The 24029-nt window shown below is 36.8% G+C and overlaps 1 protein-coding gene and 1 non-coding gene across 6 annotated transcripts in view; one reads left to right on the top strand and one right to left on the bottom strand.

The window, feature by feature from the left end:
• Window positions 1-24029, top strand: part of LOC135799706 (KH domain-containing, RNA-binding, signal transduction-associated protein 2-like) — a 104556-nt gene that overhangs the window by 76733 nt on the left and 3794 nt on the right. For all 5 annotated transcript variants that reach the window (XM_065312902.1, XM_065312899.1, XM_065312900.1 and 2 more), the window contains 4 exons: window positions 2625-2741; window positions 3216-3362; window positions 18376-18589; window positions 21787-22060. In XM_065312902.1, the coding sequence (XP_065168974.1) occupies window positions 2625-2741; window positions 3216-3362; window positions 18376-18589; window positions 21787-22060 (752 nt within the window). The remainder of the gene's footprint in view (window positions 1-2624; window positions 2742-3215; window positions 3363-18375; window positions 18590-21786; window positions 22061-24029) is intronic.
• Window positions 23585-23656, bottom strand: TRNAA-UGC (transfer RNA alanine (anticodon UGC)). The gene has a single exon. It is a non-coding gene; the product is annotated as a tRNA-Ala (tRNA).

Below are 24029 nucleotides of genomic sequence, written 5' to 3'. Positions count from 1 at the left end.
GTTTATAACTTTCTTCATAATTTGCCAACTCGACGATAACTGAATCTACGTCTCGGATTTTGTTTACTGACATAAGTCACGGTAATTAACTTTAGTAGTTGCATAAAGTTCTTGGCAGCAAATCAGGTGGAATATTATATAAATACGAAATGAATAAATTCACTTAAAAATATAATTTTATTATGAATAGCTAATTGAACTTTTGAATCGAATATAAAATCAGCGTTTCTTCTATTTCTTTAGCGAATTTAATCAAATAGTGCGCCAAGATTTATGCTCTGATATATTAGATTTCAAATTGAATCAGAGAGTAATTTAAAATTCCATTTATTTGCTCCCTGTGCGCAAACGCTGCCCTTCGCAAATGTTATAAATGAAATTTACTCTCAAGTGAAAAAGAGCGTAGATAAATATAATAGTTGAGTATTAGCCACGATAAATCCCAGCTAATATCAACAGTTTCCTTTGCTTTTTGCTTCTTTACCTTAAAAAGCAATTTTTGCGCAAAATTGCTGAGCATTGAAATAAAGCGTGAAAATAGCGCTAGCCGGGTGGATGTAATACGATTAGTTTGCCGATTGTAACATGTCTTAAGCGCACTTCTAATGCTCCAACTAACATTCCACGCTCAAGCGACACATCGGGCATTGTCTAGTTTGCAAGTGGTCTTAACGGGTCTAACGGCCATCGGCGACCGATTGCGCCATCCGAAACCTCAAGTCCACTTGGCAAACTGCGCGAACCAGTTGAACCAGTGTTTTCTTTCTCTTACCCGGCGCATCCACCACCAACAGATCCCAGCCGTAGATTAGTGTGGGATTTGGAGATTTGCATGTTAAATATCGCAATGCGGCTGGCACGCACGTACGCAAAACACAGCGCGTTGTGTATACTTACATGTTGCGTCGCGCCTCCGTGACATTTTGTTTTTAAAAATATTTTACGGTTATGGTATAAACAGCGATAAAATATAATTAAAGTCGGCTGCGTGTGTGCTCTTCATGCGATCGAAAATGTCGGTCCATTAGTGAACGTGTATTGTATTTATTGCAATATACATTTGGGTTAAAATTCATCGTGCATTACAATAAAAGTAATTACGCTCGTATCTATTTTCATTTATTTGGGCGATGTATTTTTTGATTGCTAATTACTGTTCGAATTATTGCGAAAGTAAACATTTTAGTGGATGGGTTTTAAAATTGTGGAAAATATTGTGATCAATTTTACAACTGCAATTATTTTAATATAGTTTCAGTTTTGTTTATTTATGGTTATGTAAATATTTTTGGTAAATTTTAATAAATATTTCATCCCGTATTTAACACCCTTCCAATTAATTTTTTTCAACAGAAATTAGTCTATTTCTTATTCTGTTAAATTAACTATAATATTGTAAAGTTTGAACAAAATTGCTTAAGTAGTTTACGTGTAAATGAGTAACAAACATACTTAACGATACATCTATACTAATATTTTTGATACAAAGTAAAATTTTTCGAAATATTTTACGAGTTGTTGTTCCAAAATGAAATTTATTATTCATCCGGTTAAATTCAGCCCAACTTGACGTTGGAGTTCGAACCGTCTGCTTTCCGGCTTCCGCCACTTCCGGTTTCAATCAATATACCCCGTTGTACTCCGCACAAAATCGCCGCCTGTGCACAAGGCAGTGCTAACGAGGCAGTTTGCTTGGAAAGCAATGTTATCGATGTCGACGCGGCGCGCCGGAAGCGCAAAATTCCGCGCACTCGTTTTCAATTTAATTGCACAGAAATGTATCGTTAAGGACACACGCGCGTGCACTGCATTGACCAACTTTCCACTTCACTCTCAAGTGGTGAATTTCCGCACGAATCTATATTCTTACAAGCGCGAGACGAGTAAAAATGAAGCATTTTTGTGAATTTATAAAGTGTCGTCCATAACCACACTCGCATCCCTTGGCGCTGGTGGCGTTATTACTTGCATTATTCACTAAATTCCCGCAGCCGGGCCGCTAGTGCTCTTTGGTGCATGACTCGAGTATATAATCATCGCGAATGAGCGCAATGCTGATGGCATAGAACTCCCACTAGCTGCGACTAACTGCTGGAAGCTTGAGACCCGCAGCACGAAGCTGATTCATACAACTAGCAACTGGAAACTTTCCTTTCCTGGCTTAGATGTGTGTTGGTGAGTGTACGCGGTGGATTTCGACGGCGTGGGAGCTAGATTATTGATATGAAAGTTTCTTTTCATAAAGTCTAAGCAGCTACTAAACACCCATTGGTGGCAGCAGCAGGCATGAAGCATTTTCAGCCGGCGCGACAGTCGCACTTTTCTCAAAAGCGTTAACAACCGGAAGGAAGCAAGTTTATTCTTTTTGCTTCAAATTCCTGCAACTAGCATCATCCATTACTCATCTAATAATAGAATAAATCCCGCCTAGGTGTTGATTCATGAAATCAAGAAGTTTATAAAACTAGTTTAGGAAATTTTGATGAAATTTATGTATCAAAAAGTTTCGGTGTGAATTTGAATGCGCAATCCGGAAATGTTTGGCGGTGGTAATATAATATTGAAAACTTGTATTATTTAGTTGGTTTGCAGCGCGTTGTTCTCAAGCTTGTTTATATTTGCAGTTCAACTTTGTGGGCAAGTTGCTCGGCCCCAAGGGAAACTCTTTGAAACGCCTGCAGGAAGACACAATGTGCAAAATGGCCGTGCTGGGTCGCGGGTCCATGAAGGATCGACACAAGGTATCGTAGTAACTCAATCAATATCAAAGTAGATTTTTAATGATGTAGTTATATACTTTTCTGCATTAGATCATTATCTCTACTTCATTAAAAGTTTTCGTAATAAACTTTTTATGAACAGGCTGATGCAGGAAAGATTTGACAAATGACATTTTAGAAATGCAGGACCATATTAATATAGCACTTCCATAGCGCAGTAAAATTTATTACGAAAGGCGCGAGTTTAATGGCAATCTTATTAAGTTAGCTGATTGCTTGATGCATATTAAATGCTATATAGGGCAAACTGTGGTTACACAAACATGTCGGGATTTAAAAACGTTTTTATGAACGTCCCGGTGGCACAGATGGATGAGAGCTATTAATTTTAATCTCTTTTTGGTCCAAAAACTGATTTTTTGCACAAAAACCGACTCAATTTGCGGTTAAAATTAATTCAACGCAGTGTATGTACCAAATGGTGATATTTTCCAGGAAGAGGAATTGCGGGCGAGCGGTGATCCGAAGTTCCAGCACCTAAGTGAAGAACTACACGTGGAAATCAGCGCGTTCGCCACACCTGCGGAGGCGCACGCTCGCATCGCCTACGCGCTCGCTGAAGTGCGACGGTTCCTGGTGCCGGTGAGTTTTTACATTCATCATTTATTCCGCACGAATTTCTTCCGCCGCGTTTAACTTCCAAAACAAACAGGCGCTCGCGCCGAAGACAAAACACATAATAATCGTAACTTATTCCAACGTCCCCATTGGAAAACATTTTTTCTCCAGCGTCGAGAACTTTTTCCTTCTTCATTCCCGCATTCGACTATAACCAAGCCAACGCTTCACATATACTCGTATTTTTATATTGTCTACGACCGCCACGCAATCAATACACTCGTAAATATAAAAAGGAACTTTGATAGAACAAAGGAAGCGATCATTTACGCTCGGATGTGTTTTTAAGAAGTTTTTGGCACATAAAAATACCACACAAAGATTAAAACCGTAAAATTTATATCTCAAAAGTTATAAATATAAACAGCAAAAAATATTGGAGGTAAGTTTAAGTTAGATAAATGCAACTGCAGCTGACACCTTGAGCGATGTCCTCAAAAAATTGAATGAATATAATATCAACTTATAGTATTACCGCGTACATAAATTCCGTATATATATTCGGGTCGGGCGCCGGCGTCTTTGCGAAATAATCTCGCTGGCTTTGCGACTTAGCGCGAACCAGTAAACCTGTCGCTAGATCCATTCGCCAGACGTACAATTCCAGGAGAATTTTTATTTAACGCTTAAGCACTTTCAATCTGGCGACTGCGTCTCTCCCATGGAACTACTTCGTATACTGTATTTAATTTAATATCAACCCGTCGCATCCGAGTAGTTGTGACAGCGTCCTGGAATTAAATTTACGACACTATGTTTTTTACTCTTCCTGCAAAAGGAAGAGGAAAAAATGAATTCATCAAACTTTATTCAGTTTTATTGGATCTTTTCCACTTTTTACATGATTTCAAGACACAAAAAGTAGTATTTTAACCACGGATGGCCATAGCTGTAACTAAAGTACTTTAGTCACGGGATAAAGCTTGCACCTGCGTATTTTCCTAATTTTGAAATAAAATTCAAATTTTTGAAATAAAATATTTTGCTAAGCGTGACCAAAGTGCCACTTAGCGCACTTGATACTTAATATACTCTTAATATACCAAGAATTTTGTATTTTCAGTATCTGAATGTTGTGATAATTTTCCTGCAATAACTAAAGATATTGTCGGCTGGTAATACGTGCTCCCAAGACGAATGCACCAAAATAATAAGTCCCTTTTGAATAGTATCAACAATGGCCTCAAGTGAATGCATACGTGTTCGATGTTTACAACAGCCGGCTGTGAGCGAAATTGTAATACTACACCAATCCGGAATCACGCACTCCGTTCTGCAGACGCCGTTCCCAGCGTTCCCAGTGGATAGAGTGGATACAGTGGATGTTTGTCGAAAATGACATTCTGTGTGGGGAGGATTCCACCAACGCAGACCATTGAATATTTCATACCTTATATCTGAAATCCATAATCTGCGCGCTCTTCGTATACAATTTGCTCCCGAGCTTTCTTTTCGAATCTCTGTCCGACAATCCCGACAACGATGTTGTTTTACAACCAACGGTTATAATACGTCCGCACAGCGTCGATATTTTCCTCAACAATGGTGTGTATTATGAAACGCCAGACAATGTTTTTCGGATAAGCTTGAATGATCCCAGCGACGTCGTCACGCCCGCATTGAATCCGAGGATTCGACCTGGCTGGACTGCTGCTGGATAGTAAACACGCCGGTTCGATATAATAAAATATTGACTTGACACGTTCGCATGTCCCAACTTGAGGTTTTGCACCTATACGCTGGCGGTATGACCGCAGAGGAGTGTTGTTTTAGCGTTACGTCGAGATCCTTGATAATAGCTTGCCAGGATATTTCGTTGGCAAAACACCTCAACGTATTCTATCCACATCCACATACGTGCAGCTCGAATGGCGGTTTGACTTGTTATTGCGCAGACATTTTTTGGGCGGTTATATGGAAGGAACTTATTGATTAAGTACTTGTTTGTTCAATTCATATTCCGCGCATCGACAGGGTATTAGGGACGATCGTATTTCATCCCTGATTGAACACACACGAGGAGGTAAAATGAATTTAGCTTTTCTTTACAAACTAAACAATATTAAACTGAACTGAACTGGTATAGAGGGAGATGTTATAGAGATAGTGGATAAATTATGGTTATGGTTTTTATAGAAAGTGTGTGTAAGCAAATATTAATGGATTATGGTGAATTATTAGAAGGTTATTTAAGTAAAGTGGTTTAATAATATTTTGACAGCAAAATTTTTGCAATTTTGTCATTTTTCTTTTTTTAATGGAAGAAAAATGAGTTTCGGCGTTTAAAAAAATAATTAATAAACAAACAATAGTTCACATCTTTCTTTTCCTCTAAATCAAACTGTCCAACTTGGCTAATTTTAATTATATTCCTTCCTGTCGACACCCAATAATTTTCCTTGGACTGCACACTGTCGGCAATAACTTACCCGGTTATCTCACAATCAGATCGTCGTAAAATTTGCTCGAGCAGTCGGGAATAAAGCACAGAACGCCATCCGATGCGAGTTTAACGAATCAATAAAGACTTCTTTGGCCAATGTCGGCACAACTGTTGCGTTCCACTTTTTCACATTCAGCACACTAAATCAGTGCACGCTTGACTTCTACTCTGCTATCCGCCGGCAATAATAATTCGTCCACGTTCACAGCATATTTATGCATTGAAATTTCCAGCACAATATGCCCAGTGAAACGGGCAGTATTCGACATATTCAACAGGATTACATGCTCCAACAAAGTTTCATCTTTACTTGCACTTTGCACTTGCACCGATAGAAAATCGAATATCGCAAAGGAAATTAAGGAAGTTTCACGTCTGCCTGATCGCGCGCGTTAACTGTGTGGGTGAGAGATAGCTGCTGCGAGATTGTCAAAAGTCATGTAGCGTGACTAAAACGGTTTCCCTCTGCACACCGCCAACTTCAAAAGTTACCACTCCGCACGCATCGAATCGACACTCTACGGTTAATAGGCATCTCCAGCGAAACGGGTGTGGAGTGTGGGGTGATAGATTGTTTGATAAAGTTTGCTCTTCTCGGCTTCGTGTTGTGATAGCGCAGAGGAGCGGTAGTTGTGTTTGTAGACACACATCGCAGGGAAACAATATTATCGCTCAGCGTGGATTAAGATCGTGCGTACATTAGAAAATCTATTTTGGGAGGGGGTAGACGATTCAGCAAATGAGTTGAGCGTGTCAGGAGGAGAGTTAGGACCCAGACGTTTATTGAGATATTGTGGTTTGGATAGTTTATTATAATTGTTATTTTGTTTTGATGTGTTTACTTGGGAGGGAAGTGGAATTACAATCGATGAGAGTGGGTGAAACATTAACTAAAACGTATTAATTTTTAAATTTTTGTATTTTTATAAAATTAAGTAAAAATTTCAATAAAAATAATTTTGGAACATAATTTTTCTTTAATATTCTGCATTTACCAGTGTTGTACGTTTAAGATTTTTGGAGAAATTCCAGTTTTTTGTTAAATTTTACCAAAAATAACAGGAAAAGTTGATTTTTCTGTTTTTTGCTCAAAATATTTGATATTTTAGATTTTTTTGTAAAATATGGCACAAAAACTGTTTTTTGTACTTTCAACTTTAAAACACTACTTTTTTTTACGGTTTTGAGACATAAAAAGTGGCACTTTATTCACGGAGGGCCAAAGCCGTGACTAAAGTAAACTTTTCTTAATTTTTATCTTTATTAACTCCAAAAGTATGATATTAATAGATTATTACGTGTCTACCCACAATTTTACTAAAATTTGAAAGTTTGATGCAAAATAATCAATTTTAAACATTTTTTTAATTTTTCACAGTAACTATAACTTTTACAATTATTTGAATTCATACATTAATACTGTTTATATTAATGTGAAATATAAATATATTCCACTCCATCAAAATTTCCACTTGGTATTACTAATGGATGTTACAAACTCATATAAGTTGATGAAGCTATAGATTAATTACACATACAACTATTTACTACGAACAACATTAAAACTCACCGAACCACAACACACAGTTTCTACTTTCCACTGTTTTGTACTGCTGCGCAATTCCGAAATTTATTCGCGAACAAAGTTATTTACATTCATCGGTTGAATTTCCCGGTATTACAAAGATATTCATTCGTTTTTCCTGGTAAATCTACAAGCTAAAATTAATTCCGGTTCATTTTAAAACTCAGTTAAAGTTTGCACAATTGTAAATATCAATGCATGCATTTTGAATAGTTCTTAATATTTGTTTCTCTGTGCACGTACTGCACCATATTTACCCTAGTTACTTATACATGAGCCATGGCCCGCGTATTATCATATGATAATGCATATAAAACAGAAGCGAATCGAAAAGCGTGAATAAATAACACGCTGCAGCATCACTCATATTATATAGGGTGTGCGGTAGCAGTGTAGCAGTGGTGTCTTTAACATTCGTAAATAAACGGATTCCACACTCCGAATTCCTACCTTTAAAAACTGCTTGCTATGAGTCGAGAAGAGAAGCGTGGTGTAATAGGATGTATTGGGAAGACATAAATTTTATCTCCTTTCTATGGACCATAAAGTAAAATAAGGACTTTCACTCGTTTTTCGGGCGTAGGTGGATTCAACACCCGCACACATGAATCGTCGATTTTCTTCGATAAATTCACCACTTAAACCGGCTGCTCGCGCATCCTAAAGAACAAATAAATATTACAACGACTTGCCTGCGCCATGGCTATGATCCTGCACTGCGTACGGGATGGCTTTAACCATTTCCACACGTTACGAGCCTAGACTTGGTAGGATAGGTATGCGAGGGTTCGCTGTGCACGAAACAAAAAACATGGTGGCGCAGATACCTAAAATACCTGCCTCACTCGGATGACAATTTTATAGTTGGCGGCTGCGTTCTACCCATGGGACCCACCCGAAGAAATCCAATAACAGCATTTTCACAACTTGAAATCCGAATTTATATTTTTTACTAAAAATTTACTACAAAATTACGAACATAAAAGAAACACCTTTGTTACTTTTTATTTTTTATATTCATCAATACAACAACAGAAATAAAACAGAAACACTGGAAAGGTGTAACCAATCCACATTCGGTTTTTGATTAATTTGTTTTCTTTTCAGCAGGATTTTGGCGTTTTTGCTTAGTTTACATTATTGCTGATCTAGTGTCGCTGTCTTTTTGCCAACGCGGCCATGATAAAATATAAATTCGTGTTGTCGAGTCGTGTTTGCAGTGGATAGTGGTGCAGCGTTTTAGCTTATTAATAATCCAGGCGGGAAAAACCTGCAAACAAAATGCGCAGGCAAAAACGTGGTGTTCGTAGACGTTTTCGTTGGCATACGAGAGATGCGGCACGTTCTCGAGATGATATATAAAAGCGGGAAATGTGCCGGCAACGCCGGCCCCTTTCTTGTATTCGCAATCGTAGTAGTTTTAAAGTAGTCTTTAATCTCAGACGGCGGCGCAAAAAATGACTGCAATATCTGCAATGTCTCTTTATTTTCAAAACAAAGAAATGAAGGAAATGTATAAAATAACGGCTTTATTTACTTCACAAACGTTTTCGTATGATATTTAAATATATTTATATGGAAAAACAACATTATATATCTAGAGTAGAAAACAATAAATTAATTTTTCAATTTTTATCATTAAAAACCAATTTTTTACGGTTTTGAGACACGAAAAGTGGAAATTTACTCACGGGCGGTCAAAAAAGTGACAAAAGTATTTTAGTCACGGGCATTAGTCACGGGGTAAAGCTTAAAGAATGTTTTCAAATCTAAAATTAAATAAAACTTAATTTTTGCTAATAAAACGTTTAAAAAAATGAAATGATTTTTATTACCATTTACCAATTTGCTTTAATACGCCAAAATTTGATTTCATTGTACATATTCAAGATACCATTCCGCCTTACATCTTGGGATTCGTTTGAAGTTCCAACCAAGATTCAGACACAGCGCCCGCTTGCTTGCGAATGTCACTAATGAAATTAAGCAAGGTGCTGCTGCTGCTACATCCTCCCACACACACACACACATTCACGCATGCGTCAATCGCATAGGTAAAGGCTTTTCATCCCACTTTACCTCTGCCTGCATCCGTCTTTCACTCGACCGAAGACTAACTGACTGCCGAGACAGCGGGCGAAAATATACTACTTCACTGAGAAACAAATGAGAAAGACGAATGTAATTAGAGAAGTTCAACGCCGAGCGTGTTTTCCTCACGCCTTGCAATTAAAGCGCGGGCACAGCTTGCGCGCGGCAATTTTTAGTCACGATTTTATGCTTTTGATACTTTTGATGAAAACCGAGCCAACTTGGTCGTCATTCAAGAGTGTAACTTTTCGTTGTTCCGGCTGAGTGAATTAAATTGATACAAATTTCCAACCGTTTGTTATGTGCGCTCGCTTGGAAAAATATCAAAAATATGCCAAGCGCAATTAATCCTGCGTAGCTTTCGGATAGTTGGGAGCACAATGTGGTTGGCCGCGTGAGTAATTGGACGAGGTGTGCAGTGGAAACGCTTCAATATAAATTATTCTATAACAAACTGACAATTAACAAATTTCGGCGAGTGTATTTCACTCGCAGCACCGCATTCTCTGCGTGCGGGCCTTAATTGATGTCCATTTGCTTTACATCTGGCAGCGGGGCACCAACATTAGGTTATGTTGTCAAAATGACATTTCTTAATTATTTTCCATGTAGTTGAGCAGATGTTTTCGATACTGATAAATCCATGCAGAAGATAACAAAATAATAAAAATTTTAATATTTTGTGATTAAAAATATCAAATCTGTGAAAACTAATTTCAATCGAAAGAAAATACGTTCGAGTTTATTTTGCCGTGGTGGCGGAAGTGACGTCAGAGTTGAGTTGTCTGTTATGATTGGTTTTTTACCGTTCCTTTTAATTTTTCACTATTTTTTCAATTTTAAAAGTTTGAAGCAATAAAACTGATTTTTATTTAAATTAAAAATAAAATGTAATAAAATACTGCTATTTCTTTATTTGCTAATTTAGAATGATTTGTATAGTGTTTGTTTACCAATTTATTACTCAACACAACCAATATTTACGAGTATACCACTATAAACCTATTTGTTGTTAAAATTTATTGGTAAACAAATACGCCGTAAACCCAACATTGTTAATACAGCCCCGAAAGGAGACCGAATAATAAGCCCCAATTCGCTGATAGGTGTTAGTCAAACAAAAGCAGTTAAAGCAACGAACGTAATTTCGGTTTAATTACACAAATTGTACACTCGTTCGCCGCTGAACCGAAACGTGCGCCGTACAATGCAAGATGGATGAACACTCTACTCTCTCGCAATATGGAATTAAAATTGAGAATTTATACTCGTGTGTTGGCGTGAATACTACCCCTACTACTCTATTCTAAGTTATTTATAACTGGTAAACTAGTATACTTATGTCAATATCGATGCGGGTTATGATTTAGTATTGGCGGCCGGATGCAGGCACACGGGCGCAGAGGCAGTCAATAGCAATATTCATTTCTCTATGTTTGCATGTCGTTCAAGTGTAAGGCGTGCAGACGTCGCAATCTCAAAATGCATTCATCATAGTGCAACGGCGACGTCGCGGCGAAAACAAACAATTTCAGCGGAGTTCAATTTCCTCTAATGGCATGTAATGTTAAAATATTACTGCTGCATTTGCGCATACTCCTGGCCAGCTTGTTTTTGAGATGGTGGATTAAATAAAGCGGAAAGTTTTGTTGCCCGAAAACAAGTTGGAGATTGATGTATGATGATGAGCTGGATGGTTATAGTGTCATAAGAGAGATCTTTGTGAACTAGAAAAGTTCAAAAGTGCAGTTTTTAAAAATATATACTTATAAAATTCAACATTTGAATTTTTGTTGTAAAATTTTTATTTTTTTGGCAAAAAAATTATATTTTTATATTAATTTTTTTATAAATTTATACTCTCATCTTACGGAGAATTTGGCGTAGATTCATAATCTTTAATTTATTTTTCTATATTGCTTTTAATTTACGAGATATTCGCAATTTAAAAATTTTTCAAAAAAAAAACAAAAAAATGCAAATTTTATCATTTTCAGTCACGTTTTTAGACCTTTCACCCCTTAGAATATATTTTTTTTAATTTTTATTTAATAGAGAATTTACCAATCTTTCAATCCTTCTAAACTTGTTTTTTATTTCCAATTTTATTAAATATTTAGTAAATTTTAAAAATTTACTCGGAAATTCTCTCCCAAACGAATTTTTATTCGATCACATATTACTCAATAGAAACTTTTTCCTTACCGCCCATTTCTATCCGCCTTATATCGCTCAATTGAAAATTTTATAGCGACATGCATGCGAGACAAAGGGTACAAAGGGACAGTATTAAAAAAGGCACATGAATAGATCGCGCTGGCCATGCGAGATCTACGACCGACAGCGGTTGGCGAACGGACATAAAGATACGCACAGCCTATACATATAGGTTTTTTACACTCAACCCGCAGCTATTATATTTATTTCTTTTTTCTTCCTCCCAAGTTGCCCTTTGTGCGCGCCGGGCAATCTCGCCGCGCTGCCCGTGTTATATTATAACCGAAAATCTAATAGTTGTTCATTTATAGCAGTTGAACGCGTTTATCTTTATTGCGATCATTTAGCAAAAGCGAAAAGAGGAAACGCTCAGGGGCGGTCGAGGAAGTAGCGCGCGTTCAAGCGTCAGTAGTAAAACAGTGGATGTGGAGGCGCCGGGCGCACGGTGTGCAGGCGTTGAATCATTGCCGCCGCGTGATAGCAGCAACATAGCAGCAGTAGTAGTATAACCAAGAGTTCAACTGGCAACAACAAGGTGGTAGTGAGTCCACCTCCTGCGTCCTGCCGGCCGGTTATTATCGTCCTGCCAACACAAGTGACGCCCGCTGTATTTATTCCGCAGTTCCGCAGCGCGGGCGTTAGATTTAGGAACCATGGGAACCAGCGTTGAGAGAAATGCGATAGTTATTGTGTGTTCCTAGATTAATCTAATGCTCGGAGAGAAACGTTTCCGCAACATTGTCCGACGTCACAGCATCATTGATGGTGCAGAACGTACTGAGCACACGGAACGGAGGCAGAGTTGGTAGAGTTGTAGGTATAGTGCGTAATAAAAGCGAGGGTATGAGAATGTTATGTAATTATCTAATATTTGTCTGCTTTCCGTTGTTAATGTGCGCTATTGTTGTTTTTGTCGGCGCGGATGGATTTTTTTTGCTGTGGGAGGAAGTATATCGCGTATGCTATTGTGCTTTTTATTTGTTGCCGGTTTTATGAACTTTGGCAATAAAAATTTAATTCGCATTGGATACTTTTTAGTATTGGTTTTTAAGTACTAGTATTGTACGTTATAACAAATGTAAATGATGACTGAAATTCTATAGCTCATGAAAAATACAATACAAGCAGTTATTTTCTTTATTAAGTGCGAAGTTCATGATTATTTGAATTTTAAAAAAAACTACACATTTTTTAAAACTCAAATAATCTCAAAAATGTAATTTTTGAACTTTCACCTTTAAAACACCACTTTTTTCACTGTTTCGAGACACAAAAAGTAGTAATTTAATCACGGATGGTCAAAGCCGTGACTAAAGTGCTTTAGTCACGGTGTGGAACTTAAGTTTGCATTCAAATACAAAAATTTAACGTGGAAATAGAAAAAAAAGTAAAAAAACAAAAGCATCACCTTGCTAAACGTTGATAAAGTGCCCCTTAGCACACTAGATCTTTATTATACAATTTTTACCGACAAAACCAATAATTATCTTTTTTCAATAAAAAATATTCGCATAAATAAAACCAATTAAAATTTATTTTCAATTTGATATTAATTAAATCCAAAAAATTATATTTTCTACTCTCTAGGTACATAATTAATGACTGTGTTAATTACGCCCTGTTTGATGAAGATAATCAATTATAAAATAGACATTTATTGCGTCGTATTTACCTCCACCACTATCTAGGTACAAACAGGCACAGCTATAAGCTCTTTACGATGACGTTTATCTGCAATCTATAAAATTCCATAATATCACATTGTATTTAACTTTTTTTACGGATAAAACAGTTTATATTGCACGAAAACATTTGATATCGCTATAACTCTGTTGTTTTATCTGAAAATAAAAAATAAAAACGTAAATATTGAGCGCTTATACGACAATCAAACAGCCTCGTTTTAATTATAGATTTATCGAATATAAACTAAAATGCCAGCAATCAATCCGTCGACTTTTACGTCGCGTCGTATTTTTATCACTTCCAATATTGTTTTCATTGCGTTGTACTTGTACAGCCCTTCAAATCGTAAAAAAAATACAAATACAAACTCTTTCAGTCGTAAAAATAGCTACCTTTTGCTTTTTACACATCTTTTGCATATTGCAAAACATCGCTGTTGTCGCAAAATTCATCGAATGCGAAATTATTTTTCTCGGAATTTAAATATCGAAGGTATGCGTATTTTTCCGACGCAAAAGTCGAACGCATTACGGAAAAATACACCGCAGGGATAAATATTTCCTTCCGCGGGCGAAAATATGGAAAAATCATTCCGATCCAAGTCCGGGGTGAAACTTAAACCAGAAAGTTTGCGCGTTCTTGATATTTCGTTTGTGCTTTTTATGTGCACTCCGCGGCGCGCTCAAGTGTCCCTCGCGGATAGATAAATCATGCAGGCAAACGAATATATGAATGGAGAGCATTTCTTCTCGACTTTCACACAGGTTTCGCGTTCGCAACTTGGCGACGTCTCACTTCACATCGGTCAGCGGTGGAATTACATCCAAACGTCAAGTTTACTAAAGTAAGAAAAAAAAAATGGTTTTACGGTTTTAATTTCAAATATTCAGCGAGCCGCGTCACGTTTGAAGATCGCTTTGTCTGGCTGCTCGCCGAAGCGTCTGTCGTGTTCATAAACTTTTCGCTTTTTGAAAAATTCGTTGCCATTCGCGTCGGACAGTCGGACCCTCTCTTTAAACTTGTTCGCTGACTTGTGCAAAAAATAAGTTCGGCGCAAGCCATCTATATTCGAACCGGCTGAATGCTTGAATGCTTGAAACAAAGCAACGAGCAAGAAAGTAATTAAAATTCGTGCTCTCTCTTCAGCTATACTACACAATATAATGATTAAACGTCCTGTGCGCCACGGTTATCGTAGTTAAATTTTTTTCTCGTCGTTTTTCGTTTGAAGAATCGTGTTGCGCTGCTTGTCGCATCGGAAATTTTAAAACTTTTTTCAAAGACTACAAAACCATAGAAAATGAATGCATTTCGCTGACATAAATTATATCTCTTATTGGACGTTTCCGTAGAGTAGAAAATGATAAATCATCAGTGTGATAGGCCGCGGCTGGTAGTTATCGACGAATCGAAACTTTTAGTATTATTTCGAATTTCATTTCTCAGCGAAGTCGAAGAAACTTTAATTGACTCTTGTTATCAGTTTGCGTAGCGTTCGTTTTATTCAAAACTGTCCGTCTCATTTTCTGCTGCCAGAGAGAAGTATGTATATATATTCTGATCATTAATTTTGCTAATCGCTGGAGCTAAGCCTTGGAAAATGTTCAAGCTTTTTTCGGTCAGATAATGTCGGTAGATGTGGATGAGGAAGGGGCTGCAGTGGCGGCGGTGATTACTACATCATTCGGATTCTTACAGGCTCGTTCTAAATGAAACTAATGGCGTCGGAAGACTAGAAAATTTAATCGCGGTCCAATTAATTTTCATAATAACCGCAAGGTTTAATTATTATCTATTGTTTTGAAGAAGAGGAGGTATTAAGGAGCTATTAGGTTTTATTAATTTAAAGAATTTGTAAAAAAAGTTGGAAAAAAATTTTTTAAATTCGAAAAAAATATTTGAAATTGCTTTGTCAATATTTTATTCGGTGAATAAGATGCGCAATTAATTTCTGTTTGAAATGATGTATTTATCAATTCTGCATGTTTAATACTTTTGGAGATATTTAGTTTCGAAAGAAGTTTTTGTATTTTTGGAAAACCGTTGAATTAAGCAACAAAAAAAATAGAAAAAAAAACTTTAAATTTGACTATAATCTCAAGATATTATGTTTGCCAATTTATTTTGGTTTTTATTTTTTTAATTTGTTGCATTTTCTGACAGAAATAGCAAAAATATAAAAATTTACATTAAAAATTCCCAAAAATCTATTTTTTTAAATTTTAAGTTAAAATATTGATCTTTTAATGAAAATAAAAAATCATATGCAATGATGAGACAAACATCTATCTACGTTAACTTCCATGCATCTTTTTAATTAGATGTTGCATTATTATCCACACACTCTTCACCGGCACAACATTAAAACATTAAAAATGTACCGTCACCATGGTGACATTAGCGTAGCCATGTGCATCCAAACATGGCTGCGCACGTACGCCATCACGCTTAATTTATATTTATTAGATTCACTTTTAACATGGCGCATGTTATGCTCCTTCCGGACCAAGTTTTGCACTTAAATTACTTTCCCGCCTCACTTGTCCGACGCGTTGTCTCCGCTCGTAATTAACGCCGACGCACGCAACATCAAATTGAATTAGACATTGAGACGATGTCCATTTCATTGTGCGCAAGATGTCGCCGAGTTTCTGCACATATTGTAAACATGAAATACGAAAGGAGTAGTACGTTGAGCAGGAGCAGAGAAGGAGAAGTGTTTGTTTTATATGTGGCAACATCATTCGGATGTGTCACTTCGGGACGACCATATATAAACGTTTACTTCACAAGTGGCGTGTCCTAACATGTATCTACGTCAAATAATAATAACAAACGACGGCGCAGGCAAAGCGCCATGGTGGCGGCACGCAGTGTAGAACAAAACAACGAGATAAATTGGTAGTCGACTGACTGGGCGGCGGACTATTTACCTCACGCACACAATTCGCGTTCAACAACAGACAAAACGGCGTGCATTTATAAATAGTAACACTGTAGGCACGAGTTTGACGTGTATTTGTTATGGTTTTATCAGTGCGACGATTTGGAAATAATTAAATCGTTAATTAGCAATATGCAGGAGTCAATTTACTCAAATTTCACCTTTTTAGATACAAAAAGTGGTGCTTTAATCACGGACAACCAAAGCCGTGTCTAAAGTGTGACTAAAGTACTTTAGTCACGGAATATCAAAAACAAAGCAGATAAAAATTGTCGGTTGGAAACATAACCTCAAAATTTACATAATTTTTGCAAAATATTTTAATTTGTAATAAAATTACGGATTTATGCTATTAAATTATTATTATATCAAAAACAATATTTATGTGCGTATTTCCAACGAATTGCGTTTGTAAATACACAAATTGACAAATTTCTAAGAATTGTTTGATTAATGCACTGCGTATGACACAAAACGTTACACGAGTCACATTAACAAACGCTACGAGTGCTTTTAATGATTTCCGTGAATGATAAATGACTGCACTCTGTTAATTTGTAGCGCGTTGGGTTTATATGCATTTAAAAACAATTTCGGAATTTCAATTCAACAATGAAAACATTCCGCAAAAGTAATTAAAATGCCTTTTTGTTGATAAAACAACAAAAAAACATTCGAATAATAATCCACATTCATGCATTTCACACATTTCATGACAATTTTTTTGAAACGCAATGTAATATTATTTTATTATGAACAATAAAATGCTTGGTGTTTACAGGTCAAACCATCCGAATGAAGCTTGACACAGAAAATTAATTTTCGTTAGAAGTCTGCGCGCGGCACAAATTTCTAATTAAATTCCGACAAATTTTCCTCCGAAGTTACCATTAACTCCGCGTCGTCCTCGCTCGTGAAACCGAAACTTTAACACGAGCCTCATACGCGTAATGCTAAAGAAACAAGTTGTCGGCAACGTGATTCCTAATGGATATATGTATTAGCTGTTTATGCGTGAAATGGGTTAAAGCCTTGCCAGACGAAGAAACTTGAACCCTGGTGTACATTAATGTTGCTTTTGATAGACTGTGCAAGGACATCCGTCACAAGGACACACTCGTGGCTCAAGCGCGGGGCATGCGCGAGCTTTCGTTTGGAAAATCATTTGAAAAGGCGGCCGTATTGTCAATGCGAATGTGTTTTTTTTTACACCAAACGAAAAAAAAATTCATTAATCAAACGCTGTGTGCACAATCTCGGGGATGAAAGTTAATCGAGCTTCCAGTCGCTATTTATGCAAATCGAAGGGCGCTGAGCTTTGAAGAAAAAAAATAACATGGTACAAAATCAATCTGTGTACTTATTTGAAAATTAGGGTGATGTCGATGTGAATTATTCATGTATCTCATATTTTCCATACAGGATGATTGATGTTAATAAATATTTGCAGTTTAAAATATTTTTCTTGAAAAGGAAAAAATAATTTGGTAAAATTCGAATATTTTGGAAATTTTAACACATCGACACGTTTTTTACTTTAATTTTTTGATAAATCTTCTCTATTTTTTGGAAAAAATAAAAATTTACATTTAAAAATTACAAAAACTTTGTTTTTAAATTATGAGTTAAATAATAGTATATTAAGTATCAAGTGCGCTAAGAATCACTTTACTCACAAGTACTTTAGTCACGCCTTTAGTCACCCATGTCTAAAGTACAATTTTTGTATTTCAATACCGTGAAAAAAGTGGTGTTTTATTGGAAAAGTAAAAATTTTTTTTAATTTAAAAATTGTCTTCCGATTATATGTAGTTATTTAAATGATTCCAAAACAGTAAATTCTACATTCCTCCCTAAAACAATTTCCCAACACACATAATATTTCCCCACCCTTACGTAATGAAACAATATGCCATACGCAGTAAAATTTAATACATACCGGGCTGCCAGTTTATTTTTCACACTGCAATCCAGCGCCATAAATAAAACATGTCCGTGCTTTGCATTGCAGGATTACAACGATGACATTAGGCAGGAGCAAATGTGGGAAATGCAGGTGCTGTCCAGCCAGCGCAACAACAACAAGGGCGACGAGGCGAGCGGCAGCGGCGGCTCCAGCTCGGGCACCGAGTATCCCAACGACGACCGGCTCAGCGCCGACACGAACGACGGCGGTCCGGAGAGCCCCCAAGAGGAGCATCCGGCGCTGCGGGGTCTGCAGCCAGGTGAGCTATATAGCGCCCAATTACCACCGTCAGCCTATTGACCGATTCCCAGCGCGTTACTGCAACCGACATTTGCAAACACGACTTTTTTTGTTGCATCATCCCGACGACGCGACACCCGCTGACAACTGTAAGCATTCCCGCCGGGAGGCAATTTAGTGTGGAATTTGTTAACAAATTTAAAAGCGTAATGACAAAGAATATCAGAAAAATAAAATTAATTAAAATTGGTAACATGAATCGACGTAAAAGTGCATTTTTTAAATTTTGTTTTTAATTTTTAATGTTTATTTTACACTTTAAATGTTAAAATTTTGCAATAAAAAGTAGTCTATATTTTTCTCACATATCTAAACTATGTCCATACCAAAATTCATCAAAATTACTCAAGTGGTCTAGGCGTTAACGAGTGTCAAACATACATCCATCAATAAAACCTATACTTAAATTAAAACAGATGACGTATATTGACGTATAAGATGCATTTTGCAAGTCCAGAGTTCACACAAGACTCCATGGACTGATGAAAACCATCCACTGAGATGCGCCATCCTTTTTGCTTAAAGTCTAATGAATTATTCAATATTTGACCTCAGCGCCGTGTCCGAACTCTATTGTGAGTAATGACTTGCCAGTATTAACCTTTCTTAATACCCTCGCCGACGCTATCACTACGTGCAGGAAGACGGCAACGAAATATAAAGGAGATTCCTCAAAGTATCCGAATTTTTCCCTCTCATCTCCATGGCCACCACTTGCGCCTTCTCACCGTGCAGAAATTTATTCTTGGGCAGTCCGCTCACCAGCGCGAAATTACACCCAAATATGTTGTGTATTAAATGCTTCACATTCCAGCGCTGCGTCGGCTTGTAATAATACAGAAATAAATTCCTTAAGACAAAAATTCAATAAAGCTAATAATATTCAATCGAAATGAAATTTAGAACGAAATATTATGCAATATATTAGGCAGGCGTGAGCAGGCGTGTTGTACATAAATGACAGCTTTAATTAAACACAGTCTAATTTATTCAAGACGCAGGCATGTGTCTCAAATGGCGTAAACGTAAATTTAAATTGTCAGTAACAGAACGATTATTTATCAGTAGGTACTGAATTTCGGTTACGGGCCGCAGGCATGACGCCGCTAATTAAATATATTGGCCTGGTGCGCGAAATTAATTCATTAATATGAAAATTTTGTTATTTTACCGCAAAAGTATTTTGTGCATTCATTTGAATATTAAATTCTGTGAAGCAGAATTTATTTTCAGGTATCGAAGAGTATAAAGCTATATATTTATCATTTTGGGCGTTTTTGTTTTTTAATAAATCAGAAAAATGCAAATGGGTGCATTATTACGCCATCTAGGTTTGAATAATTTAAGTAGGACTATGATTTATTCTCTTTTTAAACTTTTACTGTTTATTTTACATCTTTTGAGATGTTTTTATACAATTTAAAGTAGTCTATGTTATTTTCATATATTTAAACTATTTTTATACCAAAATTCATCAAAATTACTCAAGTGGTTTAGGCGTGAAAGAGAAACAAACATTCGCCAATCATAAAAATCATATTTATCAGGTCATATTTGTACTATTAATACAAATTAAATATATATCTTTAAGCAGGTGGTCTAAAAATATAGAATAACAATAATATTTCATGATAACTAAAATAATTCCACATGGAGCAAACAAATGAAGAGGGTTTTACTTGTGAAATTGTAATAGGCAACTTTAATTTCCATTCTAAGCCATTTTCATATTACACATAGCTTTTAACATATAAAATAACTCAAGCAACGTAGGAAATGTCTTCGACATAAATTCCCGTCTATCTCATTCGGGATGTGCTCCCCGCGGCTAACAAAGAACGACACATATTTCTAAAGCCACTGCACCTGCGCTACACATCTTAATTTTGTTTCATAATGTATTCCGGTATGTCTGTTTTCACATTTTGTGTACATTAAACACAACACAACCGTCGTCAACGAAGCACGTCAAAATTTAATTGATTTATGACACCGCCTGCGCCGCCTCCGCAGCCCTTGAGTGCGCGCACTTTTATTAAAACGTTTTTAATAATGCTGCGTGCTGCTAACGTTGTAAAATTCTAAAATGATAATGCGATTGCGTTTAATCACTTCTTAACGTTGTTATTATTCAAAGTTTTAATCATTTCCCATCAAATCCGTCGCTTAACTAATTCAATGGAAAGCTAATTACTGGGCTAATTGTTCGACGCGTTTTCTTACTGATTGGCCGTAATTAGAGTAGCACGCGCGTCTAATTAATTCTAACTATAGTCGCGCCGCAGCGTTATTAGACGAAATTAATGACCGGTCCAGGGCGGCGAGGCGCCTCGCGCTGCATTAAAGCAACATTACATTACTTACACATAGGTAGTACATCTAAAGACTCGAGTACGACAAGATCATAAATTACAACAAACAACAACAACAACAACAACAGGAGATCTATCATTTTCATATTATGTATGAGCCCGGCGGCGAGATTGCGGCGCGTAGCATATGGGGTGGCAAATCTGGGGGCGGTGGAGATGCAGATGTGAAGGGCTTCATCAAGATGCAAACAAATGTTACGCATGCTCAAGGCGACAACAACAATTTATGTCAAAATACATTGAAAATAGTTCAGAAAAGAAGAAATTCAATTTTTCTTTTTATTTTTGGTTGTTTCTGTGATTAATTTGCTTTTTTCGAAAGAAAAAAATAGCGTAATATTTTGACATTGACGTATATTACCAGCATAACCTTATGTTGCGGTCCGTTGTCCACCAGAGGGCGCGGCAGTACGTTTGACATACGTTTATTGCTAAAAAGCGCGTTTAAAATATTCTCCTTGAAAATTACAATGTTTAACCACTATAAATTACGTTTTAATAAAAAAATATATAAATATTAAAATAAGCTAACCATAAATTACATTTTTTCTCAGAAAATAAATGTTTGGATTTTAAAAATTCCCTCAGTTGTTACAAAACGTTTACCTTCCGCTCTTGACCCAGTTCCAAACACGTTAAAAAATACACTTAAGCACTGCTAGTCCTCCTGACCCCGATATTCTTAATTGCCAGGTGTACTTGTACGTCCCTATTATGCGCTACCTGCCACCGCGAGTTTAAATTTTGCTAATGTAGTTGTTTCTGTTTTCTTTTCTTGTATCAGTTACCGCCTCGCCAATGGGCACCGACGTGACCGCCACCGCCAACGGCATGAACAACGGCCAGACATCGCCCAGCAACGGCGCGCCGCCAGCGGCCGCCACTGGCGTCGGCAGCACGCACTCGGGGGTGGCCGCCGGGCGCAAGCGACCCCTGCTGGCGGGCGGCCCGCGGACCTCCATGACCCCCACCAAGCGGACGGTGATGAGCCTCCTGGCGCGCGCCCGCGCCGCGCAAGCGAAACAATTACCGACCACCTTTCAGCGAGGAACGCCCGAGTAAGTCCCAATGCCACCCCCAAACCCCTCAGACTTATTTGTCAGACGATAAAATTTATAAGAGTAGGTTTAAGGCTTAAATCATGATACGCAGAATTAAGTTAAAAAGCGGGGCGGTCGACGAGTCATCAAATCTTTATAAAGCGGGACATTGCGGTCATGCATACTGGGTCAACCATAAAATATATGACTTCATAAAACGTTAATAATTTCATCTTCATGATGAAGTAAAATTATTAAATTTGATATCCGTCGCGGAATGGTTTTACTGAGCAGTTATCGGACGTTCAAGTACATTTTATATCATCTACTTTTTTTTTCTTTGAATGTTTTTACTGAGAATGTTTTATTATCGTCGCCATCACCGCAGTATTTTAGTAATAAACAGTATAACACTAGGAATAATTTTTGTAAAAAATAAAATTTACCAATATCCAATTTTAATTGCGTGTAACTTTTGTTCAAATAAAAATATCTTCTTAACTATTACATTATTGGATAGAGAATTTAATTTTGAATCAACCACAGAAGAAATAAATAAATTATCACATTTTGTTGTTTAGTTATAATGAAAAATATAGCAGCAAACAGCAATTCTTTTGTGAATACAAATTTTACCAAAATTCAACTTTAATTGCCTGTAACTTTTTTCTAAATTAAAATATCAAGCTATTTTTTTCATAGTTTGGTAGAGAATTTAATTTAGTATCAAGTACAAAAGAAATAAATAAATTATTCCTATTTATTTCTTAGTTATGACAAAAAATGTAAAATTATTTTTTGCACGTCAAAGCAAAAATATTACGATTTTTTTATTATCGTCGCCTCCATGGCAGTTACACTCTCCCGCCGCCGGCGGCGGTAATTTTCCATAACGCCCACTTCACCTTGTTGTTCCATTTTTATTTCGCTAACTTCTCTACTTACTTAAACCAACAAATCTCCCCGTGGATTATTCGCACGATCCGCAACAAAACAAAGCACATCTCTCGCCATCTCGAGTTATATGATTACTGAAACAAATATTTACTTTTTTGGCGTGGAAGTTTCCGAAAAGCCGGCTTTAAATATGACTCGTCCGTGTTATTGATGACTAGCTTGAGCTGGGTTGGATTGAATTGTCGCGCCGGTGGAGGTGGCGACGACGCCCGCATCAAACTTTTACGCGTCAACGTGATTTCCATTGCAAACGAGCCGTGGCAACTCGTCGAAGGGATTTTGCGTTACAATGTAATCCTCGCACAATCGAGGCGGGTGAGACTTTGGCGAACTTTCGCTTTAGTTTGCACTAACTGCGGACGAACCCTTTCGGCAAGTGCGCACAATACCACTCGCTCTGCAATTACGCTATTCGTACATTCTGCTTACATGCGAGAACTATTTAATCAATCATATTGCACACGAATTCATTATTTATACTCGTTGAGTTGAAACAAAAGTTTTTTTGTTTTCTTTTTGGTATAAAATAAAGTGTGGATCGATTCGATTGTGATGCAAAATTTGGAGTAAAAAGAAGGATGTGATTGGAGATACCGGGGATCGAACCCGGGGCCTTTCACATGCAAAGCGAACGCTCTACCACTGAGCTATATCCCCTGGTGGCGGGTCTTGCGAAGTAAATTAAAGGACTAACCTTATTTTAACAGTTTTTATGTTAAAAATAAATTTGGGAGAGAATAAATGTTTATTAATTAAGAGGGATTTTTAGGGAACATAAATTTTACAATTTTAAGTAAATTGCTTGTAAAAGTAATTTTTTGTCTTTTTTCAATAAAACTTAAATATTTTCAAAAGTATTAATGTCACAGCATTAAATAATATACTGTATGAAAGAGAAATTAATTACGCATCTTTTGGCTTTTGCAGTTTTAGATATTTGCAATATTTTAGAAATAAAAGACAAAAACCATTTTTTATCAAATATTTTACTTTTAATACAAAACCTAACCTCAAACTTGATTTTGACATT

The sequence above is a fragment of the Atheta coriaria genome, unplaced genomic scaffold, assembly GCF_025399875.1.
Source record: "Atheta coriaria isolate IRGN ID8LTWV9N9 unplaced genomic scaffold, Caltech_Dcor_3.1 hic_scaffold_9_pilon, whole genome shotgun sequence".
Taxonomy (NCBI): Eukaryota; Metazoa; Arthropoda; class Insecta; order Coleoptera; family Staphylinidae; genus Dalotia; species Dalotia coriaria.
The sequence above is the reverse complement of the archived record's forward strand: the minus strand, read 5'-3'. Positions and strand labels throughout refer to the sequence as shown.